Genomic DNA, 15,818 nt, shown 5'->3' on the forward strand with positions numbered 1-15,818 from the left:
TAGAATGTGTTTTGAGACCAGTGTAGTGGTCCTAGCTTGTGGACCAGTGTAGCGGTCCTAGCTTGTGGACCAGTGTAGCGGTCCTAGCTTGTGGACCAGTGTAGCGGTCCTAGCTATCCGACCACAGGATCAAAGAGCAGGTAGACCACCTACAACCACTGCTGTTGTACTAGCTATATTGTATTAACACACTTTCTACCATACAGATTTTTTCACTTTTTATTCACTAAGAAAAGTTACGGATTGAAGCTTTAACTCCGCCCTACATCATACTTCATCGTACGACAGTGTCGCACAAAAATATATCTGCTAGTTTTGACAATAAAAAACAACAACCAAGACATACTGTATGGGATGTTGAGTTAAAAGTGGTTAAATGTCTGAATTCAGAATATAGTATATCTAGGTCATAAAATGGAGTCACGGCTCGGCAGAGGATGACTCAATATGAGTCATTAAATCAGTGAACATCAGAATGGAATACATTTCTGTTACACAACTGTCTCACAAGCAGGATTCTTCTTAATTTGTTGCTGTCCGGAAGAAACCACCTATTACTTTTATTAATTTATTTATTTTCTCATAACTCAATGGTATATTGAACACCCGGTGTTGGTTAAAAAAATATTGAACCAATGGAAAGCATAAAAAAGTGCTTCGACAAAACGCCACTTGAGCTGGGTGTTAGGTGGTTTCTTCCAGACTGTAGAAATATAAAACATTTGAAGCCTATAATAGATGGAATAAAAGCAGGTTATACTGTAATGACCGAAACAAATTCAGTGGTTCATGTTAAAGAATAGCGGTATATAACTCAAGCAGAGGCCGTGGCGTCTGTATGAGTACGTCTAGCTTTGTTTTGTACATAACTGTCTTACTTAAAAAATACAACATTCCTACTTCTGCAGGATGGCTGTGAGTTATTATTTCATTCTCTTCCGCCTGTGGCGGTAAAATAACAAAGTGCTCAGTCACCGTACTCCCCTCAGTGTAGGGTAACCATATAAAGGACAACACTGAACGCTGCAAAACTAACTTCAAACAAACACGTTTTGTACTTCCTGGCGTCAATTGTATACCCGTTACATTATATATCCACCGCAATAAACAATAAAATAGTCCAAATGAAGTTTTATGATCACTGCTCTACTGATTGAACATAGAAAAATACTAATCTAATAGTGCATAAATACATTTACAGCTCTCTCTCTCTTTTAGTTCACAATCTCAAATGTCAAATTTGATGTTTCGCTTTTGTTCTGTAATTGTATTGTCGTGTCGCTCTACAGAAAACTGACATATCCTACTGTATTGCCACTGAAACAAGTGTTGACACATTGTGTGGTCATCACTTATTTGCAGTTGGAAAGAAAATCTGATGAAAATAATTGTGGAGCGTCGTCTGGTTGCCAAAACGTGAATCAGACTTAATAGGTTTCAGAGGGTCAAAGAGAGAACAAGAAAGCGCTAATGGACAAAGTGTGTGTGTGTGTGTGTGTGTGTGTGTGTGTGTGTGTGTGTGTGTGTGTGTGTGTGCGTGCGCGCGTGTGTGTGTGTGAGTGTGTGTGTGTGTGTGTGTGTGTGTGTGTGTGTGTGTGTGCGTGTGTGTGTGAGTGAGAGAGAGAGAGCGTTTGTGTGTGTACTCTATGTGTACTCAACAGTAGTACATTATTTCCATCTTGTGGTCAGAAGGACCCAACTCTGTCCATCCTATGCAGTACTTTCCTCAGGCCTAAAGGGGACGCCATACTTAGGAGTTGACTTTATTTCGGCTTGCCAAAGCTGAAGTCCTTTGGTAGCTAAATGTACTGTAGGCTACTATTCCAAAATAGCCGATCTACAAGCTCACAATACGTCACATTGTGATGCGTTATGACCTTATAGATCTGTATTTCTTTTTTGAGAAATCACGAATAAATTGAGTACATTTAATTTGAGTATTTTTATATTGCTACTTCCACCACTGCCACTCGCACATAGTGTTCACACTACTGTAATCTGCAGGAATTTCAGCTACCAGTAGTTAGCAAATCTTGGCAGTGCCAAAAAGGACAGCCACCTTTGTTCGTTTTCTCTGCATTCACATCCTTTTGTTCTTACGACTTCTCGGAACTTCATTTCCGCAAGAAGTACTGCATACTGCCCGCTGTACTTTCTACAAGACTTTTAAAACAAAATAACACAAATAGGTACCTGAAGTCACCTAAACGAGAGCAACAGAGATCTCCAAATCGGTATCGCTCCCTTTGCAGTTTTTTTCTTTCAGGTTCACAGGGTCAGACAGGAGTCAAATTTGACAAACCACTGTCTTATTATTCCAGCCCTAAAATAGCCCTTCCGTTGGTCAGAGTAGTGTCCTGAACGCCGGGGTCATATCTCAACATTCAGACATTATTTGTCTGTAAGATGTACGAAAGTCTATCCAGCTCTGGAGCAGAGATCTGGTTTCCTGGTTACCAGGCAATGTGAAGCCTCCTTTCTACGGGGGGGAACAGCTGTAAGCCATTTTTTCCCCGCTGCAGGAGAAGAGCTCGCCTGGACAGACTTGAGCTTGTTCTGTCCTCCCCTCTCCCTCCAGTCCGTTCCTCTGTCTCTAAGTTTGTCCATATGTGTCTCATATGCAGTGGTTTTATAGTCTCTGGAGGCTGGGACACCACGGAGTATCTGGGTACAACAGACAATGGACAGACCTGAACCTGTGAGACAGAGAGGGACACACACACACGCACGCACGTACGTACACACACACACACACACACACACACACACACACACACACACACACACACACACACACACACACACACACACACACAGGAAATTAGTTTCACAATGGATGGAAACCAGCCTGCTGGGACTTTCAAAATAAGAACATGAAAACACAAAGGGTGTACACGCGAGTGCACACACACAAACACTTGTGCGCACGGCGCACACCCACACAATAAACAAAGCCAGGAAAATGTGGCAGTAAAATACACTATAAACATACATAAAGCACTATTGTCACACCCGTCCATTTAGACACAAACTGGAGGTCTATCTATCAACCAATACCCCCCCCCCCCCCACACACACACACACACACACACACACACGCACACACACACAAACGGTATGTTACCTAGTAGGATCTTCTTGCAGTGAGAAAGGGCCTCGTATGTTGACGGTGTTTCTGTTGTTTTCCACTGTGCCGTAACTAAGAGTCACCTGGTCGGGTGAAACATTAACAACACACTTATTAGGCTTACACTTCAGACATACTGTGTCTCTGTGCATGCCATGCGTGTGTACATGCGTGCACACATATGTGCATGAGTGTGTGTGTGTGTGTACCTGGTTGTGTATGTCGGACACCAGGGCCAGGTTCTCCAGGTGAGAGTGGAACAGAGGTGAGCGGATGAGGTTGACTCCCAGCTGAGCCTCGATGATGTAACCCACAGTGCAGTCGTCGGGGAGACGAATGCGCTCTGCGGTGGCCATGAACTCATTATCACTGGAGAGAGAGAGAGAGAGAAGTAGAAACAGACAGACAAGGAGGTATACAATTAGTTCAAAGACAAAAATAAGTCTTCATTAAAAGTATGTAATTTTGCGCTTTGTTTACATAACAAAACAGTAAAAAAAAACTAAAAAAACAATCATTTCCCTCTGCAGTTATCAGCCACTGGAATAGTGTGGTGTTTACCTGCAGAAACACACTGCCTTCTTGTATTTTCAGTTTTCACTGTTTGTTTTGGTAGATGGGGATGTTTTTGGGCTAAGTGAATGCAGAGATGTTCTGGCATGGCATGGCAATGGCTGTTGGGTACTTTTAGGATCCTTCTGAGAGACTCCTTAAATAATAGTGTTATGAAGGTTATAAATATGCAGTGTTGGGTGTAACGGCGCTATTAATAACGGCGTTATATAACGAGACTACTTTTATTGGTAACGGAATAACCTAACGAGTTAGTTTTGGTTACTTTAGCTAGTTACTTAGTTACGTTTCCATGTGTCCCTGTTAATTTTGTTGGCAAGATTTTAAAATAATTAATTTCTGTGCGTAATGTGTATACTATACATCTACTACATCCTGTAAGTTCACTTAAGAAATAAAACTAGTATTACAACTCAAGTAGCTTATATTTTGAAGAGGAAGTCCGTTTCAGTTGTAGCCAGCTGCCATGACAGCCACAGACTAGTTGTGATGCCGACAGTTGTAAACAAGAAGTGCTATTGTGGTGGTGGAATAAATTAAACACAACATGCTTTTAGCCAAAGTTCATAAAAAACCATGCATCTTTGACTTAAACAATGTAGGCTACACACTTTTGGAATTACGTTAAACATGGTATATTCTCCGTGGCGGCGTCATAGATGAGTACTAGTTGTATAAGTTTCACGGATATCATTCATCATCAACATCAGCTGCCCAGCCTGCCCCCCCAAAATAACATGAACAGGTTACAGGATTCTCATTCTACAGTACTGTTACTGTCACTGCAAGGATAGCCGCCGTGCCATTTCTTATAAACTTGACATATGTGGGTCGGACCCACAAGTTGTTGTTATTGTTGTTGTTGTTGGAGTGCATGGCATATTGCATATCTCTTGATCTTCTGTCCAGTCCTACGTGTATAGGCAGGCGAATTATATTCGTTAATAAAGAGAGAGCTGTAAAGGGGATATTGTCTATGGTCAGTATGGTGTATATCATTCTTTCTTTTAACCATATAGACAGATAATTAATATGGGCCGTGATAATGCGGCGCAATGACGGTAGGCAGTAATACAATGTAACCGACTTGCGCAAGCAGTAAAAAATGTGTTTCAATTGTCGGTTAATGGAAAATAACGTAAAAATTATCTAACAAGTTCATTTGTAATTTAGCGGGATTAGTTTTATGGGCAGTAATCCAGTAAACTAACGACGTTACTTACAAAAGTAACGATGCCCAACACTGTATGTCAGTAACAGTGGGGTTGGTCATGTTTTTTTGTGAGGGTACCTACCCTTGGGTGACACAGGGAGAACATGCGAATTCCACACAGAACGGCCCTTTCGCCAACCCCACCTAGGGTATGGACACTGATGACAGAGGAGAGAACATGCCCCCAGCGCCCACAGCGTCCATGGCGGGAATCAAACCCGGGAACCTTCTAGCTGTGAGGCGACAGCGCTACCGACTGAGCCACAGTGCCCCTATAGCTAAAATATTTCAGTACTGTGACAATGTCATGGTGGTTTACCTGGCCCAGGGGCTCATCTTGAGGGCGAGGCCACGACTCACGCAGAACCCCGCTCCACCTGTGGCGAACCAGAACCGCACCTGTTTCTGAACACGACGACAAACACCACAATGTCTCGGTTAGGGTTCAAACTGTTCCTCTGGTGTCTAATTGTCAAACCACTGCCTTTAAAGGTCATAGTGATCATTTTGGTAATGATAAACAGAAAGTAATGCAGCCACGTAGCTTTGGAAAAGGTGTTGACTAAATGTATTGCTTTTCTACCACCCAAAAAATATTGTTTTGTTTAGCTCACAGCGGCCATTATCCAGTTACTTCCGTTTTTATCCCCCACACCCCTAAACAGTCATTTGTGAACAGGTGGCATGTTAGAAAGGAGCAATCTGCATGTGTACTGCCTTATAGACATTACACAGGGAAATAAGGAACCTTATGCCACAGAGGCGTTGTTGTGTGTTACATCTAGTGTCTGAATGTTGTCTATTGCACTTTTAAACCGGAAGGAAATAAGAAGCGCTTTGGACAGCAAGATGTGTGGGTGAACAACATACCATGTGGGCGGTGCCGAGCCTCTCCAGGGCCTCTATAGGTCGTTCCAGGCTGGGACGGCCTATGTACACGTCCTGCGTGTGGCTGTAGCGGGACAGGACTCTGACCAGCGAATCCACGTGCACGTAGTTGTCATCGTCGACGTGACAGAACCACCTAAAACGCAACACCCACAAGGGTTAAAACCACTTAACCCATTTAGACCTGAGCACGATTCTATAAATGCCATCTAAATCATGACAGTTTCCTGAAAAACCTATGTTCAGTGGTTCTCAAACTATTTCATGTCAAGGACCCCCAGCATTATATGTAATTGGCCGCGGACGCCAATCTCAAAATATGTTGTACAGGGTGTGTTAGAGCCAATGTTAGAGCCAATGTGCAAGCAGAGACACCCAGTCATCAGTAATGTCAATGCACATTGTATTAACACACCCAGTATTCATTTGATTATAGCTGCCTGCAGCTGTACAGCTGTGTGTGTGTGTGTGTGTGTGTGTGTGCGTGCGTGCGTGCGTGCGTGCGTGCGTGCGTGCGTGCGTGCGTGCGTGCGTGTGTGCGTGCGTGCGCGTGTGTGTGTGTGTCTTTCTTTCGTACCTCTTGCCAGACTTGATGAAGGCGTCATATTCCTGAGCCATCTTACAGGACAAAGCATGGCGGTTGTGTGCGGAGGAGCAGTTAGTATTGATCAGGTGTCCTCCTGATAATCAATGACACATGGAACATTACCAGTTAGTATTGATCAGGTGTCCTGATGGAACATTACCAGTTAGTATTGATCAGGTGTCCTGATGTAACATTACCAGTTAGTATTGATCAGGTGTCCTGATGGAACATTACCAGTTAGTATTGATCAGGTGTCCTGATGGAACATTACCAGTTAGTATTGATCAGGTGTCCTGATGGAACATTACCAGTTAGTATTGATCAGGTGTCCTGATGGAACATTACCAGTTAGTATTGATCAGGGGTCCTGATGGAACATTACCAGCCGTGAGACCAGATATCAAAAGATGAGTCAAGAGAGAGATGAATATCGTTGCTGTCGGGCAGAAACCGCTTATCTGATTCTCCATATTCTAACTTTTTTTTCTGTTTTTCGTAAATGAATGATCTACTTGTCCTTGATCATACTACAGTCATGTCACACAAAAACATCAAAAGCAGCAGATCCACAAGCTCAAAACGTGACGCGAAGTGACAGGTTTTGAGCTTGTAAATCTGCTACTTTTGATGTTTTTGAATTTGAACCAACAAAGACAACGTTGTATAGGATAATAATGTGCTTTGCTGATGTGGACCAACAGAGAAAAACTACAAACTTTTGACCATGAGGCAGAGGTGAAACATTTGTGGTGGTGGAGGTTCTTTCCTGGCTTACTGTGAGTGTGCGTGCAAAGTTTCACAGCAGTCGAGAGCTGCGTTCATGATTTGTGTCATATTTGTTACGAAATGCTCCTGCAATATTTGAAAGCAATAAATTGTAGTCAATCGGAATGTGAACATCGGACAGATGTCTTGATCAGATGACTATATAGAGATAATGTGTACCGATTTGCGTGATGTTTGGACAAAATCTGTGGGAGCAATATAAAGACATGTGTTTAGCAAATATCGGCCTCCTGGGTGGCGCTGTAAAAGGCAGATGTGAAAATGCAGGGCAAAGGTTTATCCTTGGCCTCTAGGCAGGGCTTAAAGCCAAAAACAATCCCAAGACTAATTTTTTTTTTTTTGCAAATCTGCACTGATCTCATTAAATGACCCCTATATGGGATCCTCAGGACTGAAATCAGTCCCCAGGACTGAGAACTGTAAGCCCTGCCTCTAGGGAAGTTTTACGCAGATCGATGCATTTATAGATAAAAACACGAATCGGCCTGGTATAACGCCACCATGAGTCTGATTAGAACATGTTCAAGTGGCATTTCTTCCTCTGCCTAGAGGGAATGTGCGTGTAATATTTGACAGAAATTGCACGCTGTGTTCATGATTTGAGGCATTTTGTTCAAATGGGGACCTCGTCTGTCCGTTCTGTTTGCCAAAGTGCCAAAGTTTGCAGGAGTGCGGTCTGTCCATCCGTCCGTCATTCTGTCTGTGAACAGCTAATCTCCACCACTGTTGGCTTGCTGGCAGCGAAACTGTGCACACACACACACACTACCTGAATAATTTGAGGCATAGGTTCTGCCCCATCATGCAATGCAATTTCGTTGCGATCAAGCCAACGCTGACGGAGATTAGCTGATCACATACGGACACACGGACGGACAAAACGTAGGCTCCCCATGGCTTCAGCCTGGTGGAGACAAAACGTAGGCTCCCCATGGCTTCAGCCTGGTGGAGACAAAATGTAGGCTCCCCATGGCTTCAGCCTGGTGGAGACAAAACGTAGGCTCCCCATGGCTTCGGCCTGGTGGAGACAAAACGTAGGCTCCCCATGGCTTCAGCCTGGTGGAGACAAAACGTAGGCTCCCCATGGCTTCAGCCTGGTGGAGACAAAACGTAGGCTCCCCATGGCTTCGGCCTGGTGGAGACAAAACGTAGGCTCCCCATGGCTTCAGCCTGGTGGAGACAAAACGTAGGCTCCCCATGGCTTCAGCCTGGTGGAGACAAAACGTAGGCTCCCCATGGCTTCAGCCTGGTGGAGACAAAACGTAGGCTCCCCATGGCTTCAGCCTGGTGGAGACAAAACGTAGGCTCCCCATGGCTTCAGCCTGGTGGAGACAAAACGTAGGCTCCCCATGGCTTCAGCCTGGTGGAGACAAAACGTAGGCTCCCCATGGCTTCGGCCTGGTGGAGACAATAACCCATAGTTTCAGTCCTACTTACGACCACAAAGCTGTCTGAAGAACATAACAACTCTCTTATTGGAATGTTTTTGGAGTTTTTAATCGACAGTAAAAAAATCCAAAGTGAAATATGATTCTGTGTAAATGAATAGGTTGTGCATGACGATGATAAACACTGCACTGTAAACCCACTGGAAGCACTTCCTGTGTTTCTGTCCACTCAGCACCCTGCTTCCTGCTTTACAGTGTCAACTTCCTGTCTCCCAGGCCTCCAATCCCTCATAACACAGCTACTCAGCAAAAACTGTGTGTATGTGTGTGTGTGTGTGTGTGTGTGTGTGTGTGTGTGTGTGTGCGCGCGCGTGCACGTGTGCGTGCGTGCGTGCGTGAGAGACTCACCTATCTTTTTCCTCAGTTTTTCATCCTCTCCATCAGTAAACACATATGTCTGTGAAACACACACACACACACACACAAGAATTCAGTACATTTAAAGTTCCGTCAAACTAGCCTGGCTCTCTAACACACACTGAATCCTGATATATCGGACAGGCTGATATATTGGCCATTATTTGACTTTTTTGATTAACTCGTTACGGGCAATAATGCAGCCGAGTTCTCCCCATTCTTTACCTCTTTCAACATGCCGTTCCTATTTTGAGCATGTCATCATTAATAATATTAGCAAACGTTTTCAGTAGTAATAATAAAAAGGAAAATCTTCTACTTTTGGAACAGGACATACTGTATGTGGTTAAATACATTAATTGTAGTTCAATTAGGTTTTTCAAGTTAATTGGAATAATTTTGCACACACACATTTGCACATCTGTGATCTATAGGACTGGGATCAGCTGACTGGACCCAAAACTCTGTCATCAGTCAGGCTGTGTGTGTGTGTGTGTGTGTGTGTGTGTGTGTGTGTGTGTGTGTGTGTGTGTGTGTGTGTGTGTGTGTGTGTGTGTGTGTGTGTGTGTGTGTGTGTGTGTGTGTGTGTGTGTGTGTGTGTGTGTGTGTGTGTGTGACTGTGTGTGTGCGTGTGTGTGTGTGTGTGTGTGTGTGTGTGTGTGTGTGTGTGTGTGTGTGTGTGTGTGTGTGTGTGTGTGTACATAGTAAGTGTTGAGTGACAGGGTGGGGAGGAATGACTGGAGCCTACACTCCATAGGAAGTGAGCTGTCCCCCTGGTTAAACAAACCCAGCAGCAGCGCTGCTAGCTAATCAGCTAACACAGGTGCTGTTGTAAGGGCATTAGTCGATCCATTGTTGCTTGTAGATGTGCTATTTTCAAAAGATTTGTATACACATTGAACTTGTGAAATGGGACGTATGTTTACTTTTGGTATAGTATATTTTGATGCCAAATTGCCAATACTTTTGATCCTTTACTGAATGCAGTACTTTTACTTGTCTCCCCCCCTTATACACACACACACACACACACACACTAACTCAGGCTAACATCAAAACATTTAAATTATGAACATGCACAAAAGAATAGTGACGTTTGATGCATCTCTTTCACCCCTATGTGGAAACAGACAGAGAGAGTTGGAGAGGGAAGCTGAAGAAAAGAGCGGCAGAGCGACCAACCAGCTGTGTGTTTTCGTCAATCTTTCGTTGAGCCACTTAAACCCCTGGAGAGCAGTCAGCCGCTGTGTGTGTGTGTGTGTGTGTGTGTGTGTGTGTGTGTGTGTGTGTGTGTGTGTGTGTGTGTGTGTGCGTGTGCGTGCGTGTGTGTGTGCGTGCGTGCGTGCGTGCGTGCGTGCGTGCGTGCATGCGTGCGTGCGTGCGTGCGTGTCTACAATGCAACTCCAGCATATATTTTATAGCAGTATTCCATTGTAGATCTGCTACTTTTGATGCTTGGGAATTTGAATCCCGAAAAGTTACAGTTTTGGACATAATGAGGTTTCCACCCGACAGAGACGATATCTTTTCTACAAGTATATTATCCTCGTGAGGAGCTGGGTGATGGTGGTGTGGGTGGCTGGGGGTGAATGGAAGGCTGGGAGTTTGCCAGGGTTTGAGTTTTACAACCCAGGAAATGGTGTTACAGTTAAGACTAGGACAACAGCAGCAGTCACTGAGGCAGGGAGAGCATGTGTGTGTGTGTGTGTGTGTGTGTGTGTGTGTGTGTGTGTGTGTGTGTGTGTGTGTGTGTGTGTGTGTGTGTGTGTGTGTGTGTGTGTGTGTGTGTGTGTGTGTGTGTGTGTGTGTGTGTGTGTGCGTGCGTGCGTGTAATTGCATTACAATATTTATGAGGTCCTAATGTCTCTGCAGAATTTGAGAAATAGACCTTGTGTGGACATGTTTCCAGCAAGTTCCAAGTCCCACTTATCACACGAGAAGATGCTTTGTTTTGTGGTTAATACTTAAGCTAGGAAGAAGGCAGTTGCATCTGCCGAAACGTTGGTTCCTACTCTGCGTGGCTAATAAATAATCGGCACTTTGGCTATCAGTGTGTGCGGCCACTCTTTTGTCTTTTTAAGACTCATCTTTTTAGATGTTTCTGCCGTGCGCTGGCACCACTATTAAGACTGGTATGCGTCCTACACAACAAAAAGGAAACGTTTCAGATTAGACAGCATTGTACAGTGCATAGATTTTGTTCGATCGGGCCAAAGATCTGCTCGGTTTAGGGTTTGAATTCTGACTGATTCATAATGACTTGTGCACGGCTGTCATGTGGCAGAAATAGCAGATCAAAAACGGATCTGTAAGCTCACAAATGCAACGCTGTTGCACGTTGGCCAGGTGTCGCAGCAGCAACAGCAGTTGCAACAGTGTGTGAAATACAGGGCTGGTACAAAGTTTATAGTTTAATAAAGTTTAAATAAAATGAATAGACTTAAGTCTGATCCTAGTCACCTGTACGTGGTCCAAGTTCAAATGATGTATATTCTATCAGTAAATATAGTTATCACTAGTGAGTATATGCATCCACGTCAATGGATATATGAATGGATTTTGAACAGATTATCAGTGGATGAGACTCATATGCAGTATACTGTATCGTGTCAACCAGCCTTCATCACTGGATACTACGACCATCACTGCTGCCACCCACTCCACCTGCCTCACTGATATTAAAATATGGATGCAAAATAACTTTTTAACTCAACTGCAACAAATCAGAAATCCTTCTCATCTGCCCTAACTCTCTCACCAGCTCCACCCAGAACTTCACCCTCAACATCGATGGCTTCACTGTTACAACCTCCCCCCACATCTGTAACCCTCTCATTCCTCCCCCACATAAACCAGATCACCAAAACCGCCTTCTTCCACCTTAGGAATATCGCCCGCCTCCGGCCCTCTTTGACTTTCCCTGCTGCCGAAACCCTCTTCCACGCATTCATCACATCCCGGATTGACTACTGCAACAGTATCCTCAATGGCACCACCTCCAAAGTCCTCAACAAACTACAACACGTGCAAAACTCAGCTGCCCGCCTGCTCACCAGTACACGCTCCAGAGACCACATTACACCCGTCCTCCACGACCTACACTGGCTCCCCGTCAAACAAAAACATTTGAGCTATTATTATTATTATGTAGGCATACAGTCTCTGTAATGTGTAGTCAATGGAAAGTTCTCACTTGAGTGTGCGTGCATGTGCGTGAGTGTGTGTGTGTGTGTGTGTGTGTGTGTGTGTGTGTGTGTGTGCATGCGCGTTTGTGTGTGTGTATACGCACTTGTTTACTCTCGTGATCGCACACCTTTCAACTTTCCATGAGAAAGACGGTGAGTTCCCAGGGTGCTGAATTTTCACAAGCAACAGTGTGTGTGTGTGTGTGTGTGTGTGTGTGTGTGTGTGTGTGTGTGTGTGTGTGTGTGTGTGTGTGTGTGTGTGTGTGTGTGTGTGTGTGTGTGTGTGTGTGTGAAATGCTGAGGCATTTCATTACTCAGCAGTCTCACAGTAATAGAGGCGTGTCTGGGAAGAAGGTAGCGTTACACACACCTGACCGTGAGAGCAGAGAGAGCACACACACACACACACACACACACACACACACACACACACACACATCAGCTGTGTGATCACTAAGCTCTCTACCTCCATGTGTTTACATGTCAACACTACAGTACAGTAGGGTTTATAGTGGAACACAAACGCAGGATGAGACTTGAACAATCCAGTACTATTCCCTTGAGTTCTGCCTGCCTGACTTGTATTATGTCTTTCTCCCATTATGTCCTTGTACATCATATGGTTATATTATTGGGCCAGTCATTCAATTTGAATGACCATATGATACAAGGACAATGGGAGAAAGACATAATGAAAGTCAATTATTGTTCTACCCCCCTCCCCCTCTTTAATTGTTTTCTTTTTCTTACATGACAAAAGACAGCCAGGTTTTCAGATTAGAGGCGCCAGCTTGTGTTTTACCATTAACTGAACCAATGAAAGTAAGTAACTAGCCTACGGGATGAAAGAGCCGGTGGAACAAATCGCGTTTCACGGGGTGTATAACATTCTATGGTGGCTGCTCTCAGGTCGGGGGCTTCTAGACATGGACCTCTAGATGGCCCTAATAAACATTGTGATTTTATTGGCTGCAGTTTCACTTGAGAGACCCCGGAGATGAGAGTAGCCATGCACGATGCACCACGTCGTATCCTGCGTAAAAAGTCTACATTATATAATAAGCCTATATCTATAAAAAAAAAAAAAACGTTCTTGCAAAGCTATACGTTTCTCTTAGGCTGCAGCCAATGCACCCTAAATTAGTTTAATCATTTAACTGTTAAATCAGTTTGTCAGAAAATGCATGTGACCGTCTGACTGTCTGACAGGTTAGTATCGATCCGATAACTATATCGGATTGGTAATTGGCTGATTTGTCAAAAAAAAAATTATGACAGAAACTTTCTGTCAGAAAGTCCAGCTGCTTCTGATGATAGTCTTGATACTGTCACTTTTGACACTTTCGCGCACTAAGAAGATCACCCCGGCAGGCGGCAGGTAACAATTGAGTTTGGAACCGTCCTCAGTTCACCCTCCAAACGGGGCTGTGTTACGGCCGGGTGCTAGCCTACAATACGTCTACCGTAGGCTATTTGCCGTATTTCTAAAAACAGAATCCAACCAGGTCATTGTATGATCATCAGGCACCCTCGTACCTGTCTGAGGTTCCTGGACATCCAGGTGTCCAACAGCAGGTCCAGTCTCTGGCGGTGGTATTTTTCGGTGGTTTTCACGGCGATGAACAGGTGGTCCGGTGAGAGGTCCCCCTCCACCGCCACCGGACCGGGGGGGACGCCGGGACCCCGCGGGGGGCCGCCGAGCGCTCTCCTCTCGCGGGCCAACTTGCTGAAGTACGCCGAGAAAACCTTCACTTTCTCCCCGGAGGATCCGCCACCCACCACCGGTCTGTCCGGAGGATCGAGGGACGTCGAGGCATCCAGCCACGGGCTGACCGGGTGCCTGGAGGCGACCAGCATCACGGTCAACACGAGGGATGCTGCTGTGACGGCGGTGCCCGCTGAGGGGAGGCTGTACGTTGATCTGCAGGCGTTTTTAGACATTTTGACTTGATTATTAATAATAATTTCACCCGCTGACAGGGCAAGGTCATGTCCCTTCCCTTAACTCCTCTTCTTGAGCATCAAACAGGTCTACAGTCAGTCACTCAGCTTGTGTTTAATCTAGGCTATTGTATCTATTCCATTTCCCACCGTGCAGCTCATGTAGGCTATACTACAGTCTGAGTGTTAGTGACTTTATTATGGCAGGGTGAGAAAGTCATACCAGGGGGAGGGGCCCCTCAACTTGTTGAGCCAATGGCTCGGTTGTGGGCGTTATGGGTTGAGCATCCTCCCTTGCCAGTAGTACTATCCACCTAGTCTGTCTGTCTGTCTGTCTGTCTGTCTGTCTGTCTGTCTGTCTGTCTTTTCTCACTCCCCCCTCACTCTCTGTCTCTCTCTGTCTCTCTCTCTCTCTCTCTCACACACACGCACGCAAACACACAAACACCAACACGCACACACGCACGCACATACACAGTACACACACTCAAATAAAAAAATGCTTTATTGGCATGACAAGCATTCTCATATTACCAAAGCATTAATGGCATACAGTATGACGTATGTTACTAAATAACCGCAAACCTCACTGCCACATGCATGTTCTATTGATCATAGAAGTCCCCCCTTGCCTTGCCTTCTCTTTCAACAGCCAAGTAAAACCCTAACAGAGAAAGAGATGAGGCAGAGACCGCACTACATATCCAATAGAATTGTGTAGTTGCATATTTAACTTTTTCATAGATTTCATAGATAGCTTCATAGATCAGTGTTTGGATTCACGACGTGTACTTTCAGACATTTAACCACTTAAAACATCAATAGTAGGCTACTTTCACTCTCGTTTTCCCTCTACACCAAACCTCTTTGCCAAAAATAGCTTGAGCTTGTAGATCTGCTATTTTTGGCTAAAGTTCTCGTAAGGATGCTATAGGGTGCAAGTGGTTAATGTTAAACATTTATCCTATCACACAAAGATTTAGCGACCCCCCCCCCCCCCCCCTGTAGTATAGTAAGTTAGTACTAAGGCGCTAAGGCCCCCCCCCTGTAGTATAGTAAGTTAGTACTAAGGCGCTGTTGTAGACTCCTGCGTGTCATTGTTAGATTGTTGTATTTTAGTTGTACTTTCTTCCATGACATCGTGACCTTCTTTAACTAGCCTTACTTTAGCTTTTTCTGGGTTAATAATAGTGGAGGCCCAGGTCTGACAGAACGTTTCAAGCAGAGCCAGTCTCTCTCTTTCCCTCTAGTCCCTATAGTTTGCGTCTCAGTGTTTAGCATATATGTACAGTAGGCCTACGTAACTCAGTGAATCATGGTGTGTAAATGTTGTGATAGAGCGCTGGTGGAACATGAAAGCAGCAGTTTATCCTTGCAGGAGAGCAAGCGTTCCTGACGTTCCTTTGCCCCAAATTCTGGCGGGTCCATTCACGGACAGATGTTACAGAGGACCGTGACATCCGAGTGTGTGTATAGTGCTGCCAACTAGCATGTTACTCACACATACCCCTCCACACACACACACAGTCACACACGCACACACACACACTCACACACGCACGCACAAATCCAGACCCATCCGATAGAGGAATGTTTCCTCTCTAACAATGTGTCGTCTGTTCTGCCATCTCTAATGCAGTGTATCTGTGCTATACAGAGCTGATCACACGTGCACGCGGCCTGTCTGTCTGTGCACATACAGGCGGTACAGTGC

General features: G+C 44.8%; 1 protein-coding gene across 1 annotated transcript; it reads right to left on the reverse strand.

Annotated features, from left to right (window-relative positions):
* Window positions 1–1,891: 1,891 nt before the first annotated feature.
* LOC310858445 (beta-1,3-N-acetylglucosaminyltransferase lunatic fringe-like) lies at window positions 1,892–14,265 on the reverse strand. The gene is made up of 8 exons (XM_083764556.1): window positions 13,700–14,265; window positions 8,970–9,018; window positions 6,379–6,481; window positions 5,784–5,937; window positions 5,233–5,318; window positions 3,337–3,496; window positions 3,125–3,210; window positions 1,892–2,696 (listed from the first exon to the last, which is right to left on the reverse strand). Exons 1-8 carry the CDS (start codon window positions 14,102–14,104, stop codon window positions 2,630–2,632), a joined length of 1,110 nt encoding a protein of 369 aa, XP_083620682.1. The 5' UTR covers window positions 14,105–14,265; the 3' UTR covers window positions 1,892–2,629.
* Between the last annotated feature and the right edge of the window lie 1,553 nt (window positions 14,266–15,818).

This window comes from Protomyctophum parallelum (assembly GCF_964188405.1).
Source record: "Protomyctophum parallelum genome assembly, chromosome: 5".
NCBI classification, from domain to species: Eukaryota; Metazoa; Chordata; class Actinopteri; order Myctophiformes; family Myctophidae; genus Protomyctophum; species Protomyctophum parallelum.